This window comes from Micromys minutus (genome assembly GCF_963924665.1).
Source record: "Micromys minutus genome assembly, chromosome: 29".
Classification (NCBI taxonomy): Eukaryota; Metazoa; Chordata; class Mammalia; order Rodentia; family Muridae; genus Micromys; species Micromys minutus.
The window spans coordinates 5,738,939-5,747,329 of record NC_137964.1 but is presented as its reverse complement, the minus strand read 5'-3'; the positions used below and the strand labels follow the sequence as shown (position 1 = coordinate 5,747,329).

Below are 8,391 nucleotides of genomic sequence, written 5' to 3'. Positions count from 1 at the left end.
ACCTTGAATGACCCAGCACTGTGTATGGGCATCTGTTCCCGGAAGACAAGTCGAGTCCTGTAAGACAGACATGGCTTCATACTGGAACTGAGGAACTAGACTTGGGATTAGTCACCTACTTGCCACACCCACATATTTGGCTGACAGGACAAGACAGTAGCTAGATTCACTTCTGATCCTTCCTTTCAATAGACTACCCTGCCCTGCCCTGCCCTGCCCTGCCCTGCCCTGCCCATCCTATGAGCGCCCAGAACCCACCATGACAAAGCACTGCTTTTGTAGACAAGACGAGAGAGATGCTGTGAGCGAGTAAGACATTCACCATGGAGATAAAGGTTCCTGCCGTGTTAAAATAAGATTTTTTGTCTTAAAAGTAATTTTTTTTTTCTCTGTGTGTGTATGTGTGTGTCATCATGTAGAGGTCTGTATAAATGCATATGCACCTCTGTGCAGATGCCTGTAAAGACCAGAAGAGGGCTTTGGTTCCCATGAGCCACCCAGTGTGGGTGCTGGGATTCGAACTCTAGTCCTTACGACTGAGCAGCAAGCTCTCTTAATTGATAAGCCATCTCTCCAGCTCCCAAACGTTCCTCTCTGGAAGTCGATGGTTGCAAGTGTTTTGTTACATTAATGGAAGATGGCTTCTGACCCTGGACTGTAGTCTGCTCCAAGGGGACAGGAAAAACATCGACCTTCCTTATTATTTTCTCTGCAACGTGAGATCCTGGTACAAAAGAGTAATCAGTTAACAGTGTACAGAATAGGTCTCTTGCTGCAGCAACTCGAGTGGGAGCACCTGGAGCGCGAGCTCGGAACGAGAATCCACGAGTTGTAAGAAAATGGCAGACAAGCCAGACATGGGGGAAATCGCCAGCTTCGATAAGGCTGAGCTGAAGAAAACCGAGACGCAGGAGAAGAACACCCTGCCGACCAAAGAGACCATTGAACAGGAAAAGAGGAGTGAAATCTCCTAAAGGCCTAGGAAGATTTCCCCACCCCACCCCGTCATTTCCAAGACCCCCTCGTGATGTGGAGGAAGAGCCACCTGCAAGATGGACGTAAGCCACAAGCTGCACTGTGAACCCCGGCACTCCGTGCTGCCCGCCCATGAGTCTCTGAAGGGGACCCCTTCCCCCCACTAATCGGACTGCCAAATTTCACCGATTTTCCCTAGGATATTATAGAAAATCATTTGTATGATTGATGAAAACAAAACACACCTCGTGGGGGAAAAAAAAAAGTGTTCAGAATAAAGTAATGAATTACTGAAGAGGTAAAATCCCTGATAGACCTCACCTTTCCTGATTTGTTTGTTTATTTTTCTAGACAAAGTTTCTCTGCCTAGCCCTGGCTGACCTGGAACTCACTCTGTAGACCAAGCTGGCCTCAGACTCAGAGATCCCTTGCCTCTGTGTCCTGAGTGCTGGGATTAAAGGTGTGTGTCACCACTGCCTGGCTCGGCCCTGGTATTTTTTTAAATGTTTATTTTATATGTATGAAGGTTTTGTCTGTGTGTCCTATGGGTCACAACCCCTTTAGGAATTACAGTTATGAAGTTGCAATGAAGATAATTTGATGGTTGGGGGTCACCACAGCATGAGGAGCTGTATTAAAGGGTCGCAACATTAGGAAGGTCGATTAACCTGATCCATCTCTCCAGCTCCTTCCCTGGTATTTTTGAGTGTTGTCTTGAAGATGGATCCACAAATGACCTCCTAGTTTTCCTGTGGTCAGCAGAACTTTCCAGAATAGGCCTTGCTGCACTTGAGACCAGTCATCTGTGGGGTTTATTGTCTCCTATCAGTGTGGAAAGGAGCACTTTTGGTTCCTGTGAGTGCCTCTGGGAAGACTCCAGATGGGGGCCTTTGAAAGGCCTCCTCTAAGTCTTAGTCAGAAGCTTCTAAATATATGCTTTTGAGATTGTCCAACTCCCGTGTTACTGTAACGAAGACCCAAGTATTATTATAAGAAGGGAATTTGTATTCTGGCTCACAGTTTCCAAGGTGAACAATTCATGGTTGGTACGTCCTTTTGTTTGGGGCCTATGGAAGGAGGCACATGTGGTGTAGAGCCTGGAGAAGAAAAATATTCATATAATATCCAGGAAGTGGGAAGAGAAGAAGGGGAAGGACTAGAGAGATGGCTCAGTGGTTAAGGGTACTGGCTGCACACAGGAGTGGTGATATGTCCTTTATGGATGGACAAACAGAAACCTAATTTTCCCAGACCATGGTCTACTCTTAGAGGTTCCATCCTCAGCTCCAAGTCACAGTGGGTTGGGCCCTAGCCTTTAGCTCCTGGGGCCCCCTTAGCTCATTTATTACATAGTGTACAGATTGGGGCTGGAAAGACAGCTCAGAGGTTGAGAGCACTGGGGTGTCCCTGCAGAGGTAGCTGTGCTCAATACAGTCACTCAGGTGGTGGCTTACAACCATCTATCTAACTCCAGTTCCAGGGGAGCTGATGCCCTATTCCATCCTCAGTGGGCACCGCACATGCATGGTGCATCGGTGGCACCTGGGAAAGCTGTCCCGGTCCTCACGTGGTGATCGAAGTCTGGCCCATCATCTAAATTTAGCCAACTAGTCACCTCAAAGACCTGTGGTTTCACTGTGGTTTGTGCTCATCAAAACTCGTAGAACGTGGGAGGGTGAGGGTCACGGCGAGCAGTTCTTGCTCTTTGAGGCTTGGTTTAGCTACCTCTACATTCTTTTAGATGGAGGCAGGACCTTGTATTCTCTGTCTTCTGTGGACATGCCTTTGACCTTCCACTTTACGGAGATGCTGAGAGCATGCTAACCCCGGGCGGTTGGACTTCCGGGTCTCCAGCTGTTGCATTTCCGGTTCTCCAGCTGTTGGACTTCCGGGTCTCCAGCACCTCGAGCAAATCCCATTCCTGTATAAGTCATGTTCCTTTTCTTATATGAGTCATGCAATGGCGGTTTGCCATAGCAACAGAAAACAGGCCACATCAGCAGAATTCTCCCAGGTCTGATCCCTGGGGATCAATGTCCAGGCCCCACAAATACGCACAGTAGGGGGATGACAAGACCAAAAGCAGGCATACAGGCAATGGACACTGAAGCCGGTGCTTCCCCATGCAGGTTAGCTGGGTCAGGGCTGCATTCTGCGGGCACCCACCTGACTTTTAACAAGTTCTCTAATGTCTCTAGGCCTGGCTTTTCACACTGGGACTAAGACATCAAATATTTTAAAATTCCATCCTAAGGCTTAAAATGGCTGTACTGGATTTTTTTTTTTTTTTTTTTTTTTTTTTTTTTTGGTTGGGTCTCAAATCTATTACACAAAACTGATTAGCTTTGATTCTATTCATTACAGGATGCTGCAGGAGAGGGGCTCCCTCTCCTCCAGAGATACCACCCACAGAAGAGGACTGTGGGTCTGTTTATAATCACTCAAATCCTCAGAATAGCTACACAGATTTACAGTGCATGCGCTGTGGTGGTCAGCACATGTGGCAGATTCCCAGGGAGGCAGGAGTTGGTGAATGTGGGCCATCTTATCCTCATTCGTCCCTTTCACGGAAACATCCGTGACTCTTAGAACAACGTCAAGTCATAGGACAAGCCATTTCTATTTACCCAGATTTTCCAATTGTTTTGGGTCCAGCTTATCTGATAAATCGGGGTCTTATTATCAAGGTAATAGTCGCCACAGATGTGATTTAATTGATTTAACGTGGTGTAAATTTTAGAGGCTGTGATCCAGAGAAGTTGAATTCTGTCACAGTTACAACTTACAGTGGGAGTCTGCTCGGGCACTTGATATGTCTCAAGGGAGAATGTGGGAAAGTCTGGGCGCTGACACTTCCGGATGCTCACTTAGCTCCTCGCTCGCCTGTGGGCTGCAAACGAAAGCCTGACGCAGGAAAGACTCCCTTTGTCCCTTAGCTCCTGGTCATCGCCAGCGTGTGAAATAGCTGTCACCAAGGTTCAGCCAGCCCTACCCCAATAACTTTGGGGTGTTATGTTTTCTGGACGTATTTTCTTTCAGAAGGTGCCCTGGAGCTGTGGAAGCCTGTGTGGCAGCCATCCCTGTTTATGCAGAGATGAGATACTTGAGCATCAAGGTCTGACCTGGGATGAGAAACTGAGAGAGGACACGGGGAAGGACAGACCGCCTCAGGCTGCTGTGGGTGTGGAGAAGGCTAGAGTTTTCAGGCTATGGAGACAACTGGGAAAACAGGCATTACCGCCTTTCTAATCAGTATCATGAGGCATTTTACAAATTAACCACTTTCCTCCAACACTTACCATATTGAGTGGCTCTAGGTACAGCCATCAGGGCGGACTCTGCCATCTGCATTTAGAAAATTGCCTATACATTTATTAAAGTGAAATTCACCCATTAATTAATGCCGTTCCCCCTGAAGACTCTCATTAGCACATTGAGCTAATTGCTGAAACCGCAGGCCCAAGGGTTGGTGGCGGGTATTTGTGTGTGTGTGTGTGTGTGTGTGTGTGTGTGCTTCCGCCCCTCCCCCACTATTGCAGTAAAATTCACTCCAGCTTTGCCCTTTGTGTGATTTGCAAAGAGATATGACGGCATGAGAATAAAGCTTTGGCAGCAGGAACTGAGTCGAGTCCACTTGCAGAGTCCTTTTCCTTCTGTGTGAGGTACAGACAGCTGGGTCCGGCAACAAGGGGTTCTTCGAGCATGAGAGCCCCTCCCCTCCACGTATAGCCAGCTCTGAGGTGCTAGTGTCCCGGATGTTGAACTTGGGTGGCTAGGAGACCGATTTGGAAGGGACCCCAAGGCTCCTTTAGGGTGTTCTGCCGAACACTGTATCTCTTCCTTAGCAGCCTGTGGCTCTCACATCCTTTTCAATAATCAGATAAAAGGAACTCAAGCAGATCAAAGGGTTTGGGTGTATTTCCATCAGTGGAGGAAGGCAGCGGGTCCTCTGTGCTTCAAAGATCTTTATTTACTCTAGCAGGCCCTCAGCTATCAGTTCAAGCCCCGGCACCAATGAAACCCAAAACTACAGACGCTGGTTGATTAGGCAGGAACCAGATGAGCTTACTCTCTTACACATCACAATGGCGTTTGAAGTTCATATTTCCAAGCTCACTTGGCATGTTGCCCTGTTCTGCCTCACACTGGATCCTTGGGAAGTCAGGGCAGTGAGATAAATAATGAAATTCCCCACCCATCGTCTAGGTTCTGATCCCTGGAGCTTCAAATGTTGCCTCAGTAGCAACGAGGACTCTGCAGATAAGGTAAAAACAGGAGATTGGAATGGGATCCAAATTATCCAAGAGGCCTTGACAGTCACTGGTGTCCCCTGGCTGTCGGAATGGGAGGGAAAGAAGGGTGTGAGGCTCACAGCTGTTCCAGTTGTACTCTTTTGTTGTTGGAAGGACACAATGAATCTATCAGGTTGCCTGGATTGGGCAGAAAGGGAGCCCTTTAGTTCACATGCCAAACCTGGAAGACACCAAGACAGCATCAGAACTGCCGGACTTTTGCAAATATTTACCTTCTGAAGCAGGAGGAGTGGGTGACAGGATGGCTTCCACCCACCGGGGTGGTGCTGAACCTTGGGAGGTACAGCTTGTCTGTCTCCCTCATTTTTAGAGTGGTACACAGGCCTAAGTCTTACTTGCAATAATGAAAAGGAATCGTGGGTATCGTACACGCGGCACACGGCCAATGCTGTGCATGTGACAGTCAGTCTCGCTGACATCCCCTGGCCAGCCTTCCACTATAGAAATGGCATCCACTGTACCCACCAGAGTCTGCGCAGCCCAAGATGACAAATGAACAATAGACTGAAGCACCAAACCTCAGGCTCTGAGGGTGAAATTAATTTATGACCCAAGGTAATTTTATACAATGTCTTTAGTGTGTTCGCACATTCCCCGAAGCAAACACTAAACAACTCAAAGGGGAATTGCACACAATAGAAACACACTCTCTACAGGCTCACTGTAAATTATATAAATGCAGAAAAAAGCATATCCCCTCTACTTCTTGTAATTCTGCATCTATTCTGACAAATACATTTGAAAATAAATGTCTGTAAATTGTTTTTCTGTAAATTGTTTTTCCAGGACAGCCAGGAATACATAGAGAGACACTGTCTGGAAAAATAGAAACAAGACAAAAAATAAAAAATAAAATACCTATGGCATTCAAAGCCCAAAGCCCCCCCCCCCCGTGTGTGTGTGTGTGTGTGTGCACAAGTGCATGCATGTGTGTGTACATGTGTATGTGTATGTATGTGTGTGTTCTGTGCCTTCAATACATGAATGTATGACAATTTTCCAGCTTGAAGCCAAAGGTCAGGACCATAATTACAGGTTTTAAAAGGTTACAGTGGCTGGGTGTAGTGACTCACACCTTAGTCCCAGCTCCAAGGAGGCAGAGGCAGGCGGATCTCTGTGAGTTCAGGACAGCCAAGGCTGCATAGTCTCAAACAAGCAAATAAACAAAATCCATATAGTCGGGGACATAATTGGGTCATGAGAGGTGCAAGGTAAAATTTTTATTTCAAGAACTTTCAGACGGGTGTAAAAAGATCTTCCTTTGTCTAGCAGGAAGGAACCCATTTTCTCAAAGAAAGGATGTCACCCAGGATTGTTTTTCCGGTGAGTTCTAAGTCTGCCACACCCCCACCTTGTAGAGCAGCCAGAGTGTGCTGATGGATCAATGCTATTTCCTTTGAAAGCAGACACATCAGTTAGGCACAAAATGTTGCTCTAATCCAGAGAAGTAAGTCCCTGGGGAAAAAAACCCCAAAAACCAAACAGGGGTGTGATGTAGGGGGAGGGGGTTAAGGCTCATTTTCCAAAATCACAGCAGGGCCTCAGAATTGGTGGGGGATGGTCTTCAAACCATGTATGTTTCATCTTTGAAGACCCTCAAGATTCAAGTCCTGTCCAGTGTCTGCAGCAGCGTGAATGCCTGAGACCAGTAATGTCAAAGACAAGGGAATGGACTGGTGGTCAGTGCAGCTTCAGGACGACTCTTCAACAGTGACACCCTGTGGCCACCATGTAAAACTGCAGGACTGGCACCTGGAGACGTCAATCTATCAGCAGGTGGAGTCCATGGGGAATCAAACGTTCCTAAGCAAGACCACTGGCAGAAATGTTGACAGGTAACTGTGGGAGGGACATTGATTTACACTGAGCTTTAAAACAAGCCTGTGGCGGACAGCAACAGGATGTTAGAAACCTATTAACCTTGTAAAGACTTAAACAGATCAAAGGGCAATGTCAACTTTTAAAAAAGATTATAAAAGTGCATATAGATGTGATCCATTTTTGTCCCATATCTCAAAAAGAAGACCATTGCCTGCTGGTGGTAACACATGCCTTTAATCCCAGCACTCAGGAAGCAGAGGTAGGCGGAGCTCTGTGAGTTCAAGCCCAGCCTGGTCTACAGAATGAGTTTCTGAGCAGCCAGGGCTACACAGAGAAACCCTGTCTTGAAAAAGCAAACAGAGGTCCATATGAGGAACCAGAGAGGCTGGGTGAGACCTGAGATCTCACTGTGCACCCCATCTGCAAGGCGTGTGCCTGTGTGCGGCCCACTGCACCCCTTCACAGGCATCCTACGCTGTTGTGTACATACACAGAGCCCAGGGTGCCCCTGAGACTCTGGAGCTTGTGATCTCGGTTAAGTTGTTTGATTGATTGATTGATTGATTGATTGATTGATTGATTGATTTTTGCCTCTCATTTTGGATCAGGGTCGTACTATGTAGCCCAGACTGGCCTCAAACCTCGGCCAGCCAGAGGCTGGGGGATTCCAGGTATTCTCTCTGCTAAAACCATATAGTGCTTTTGCATGCAGAGACGTGGAGAGCGTCCACCTCAGCAAGAAGCAGACATCTCCTCCCGGACCGAATGAAAAGAGATATAAATGCTCACAATGACTTGCGTAGGTGGAACCAGCTCCACTGACCCCCGGTCAGTGGTGATGTGACAGTCATGCTGAGCTATCCTGGTGAAGTAGTTCCGTGGTCAAGTTCTCTCTATGAGGATGATCTGTTTGCTGGCTTCACTGCTGGAGACAGGGAGGGCGCTCCGCGTCACACAAAGAAGTCTCTGAACCTTTGAAGGTAGCAGAGATCCGGAACCCCTCAGCACCCTCTGCCAAAGGGAAATGCCACCTCGCCTGTGCATCAGCACACTTTGGAATGCTTTTGGGGAACACAGATGGGTTCTGAGCCATAGCAAGCTTTAGGCTAGTTCTGCAGTGTGGGGAGAAAAAAAAAAAAGTAGATGCCCCATAGAGCACCTACTGGGTGTCAGGCTGTCTGTCAGCTGCTGCTTGACTCTGTAAGTCCCCTGGACCTGCATGATGGGAAGATGATTCCTTGTTGCAGAGGAGGATGGGGTTAGGGTATGCCATACCTCACAC

The 8,391-nt window shown here is 47.5% G+C and overlaps 1 protein-coding gene across 1 annotated transcript; it reads left to right on the top strand.

Annotated features, from left to right (window-relative positions):
* Positions 1–839: 839 nt before the first annotated feature.
* LOC308438990 (thymosin beta-10-like) lies at positions 840–974 on the top strand (the record flags this gene model as incomplete). The annotated part of the gene is made up of 1 exon (XM_080940559.1): positions 840–974. The coding sequence occupies one exon, from the start codon at positions 840–842 to the stop codon at positions 972–974; it is 135 nt and encodes a 44-aa protein (XP_080796685.1).
* Positions 975–8,391: the final 7,417 nt, after the last annotated feature.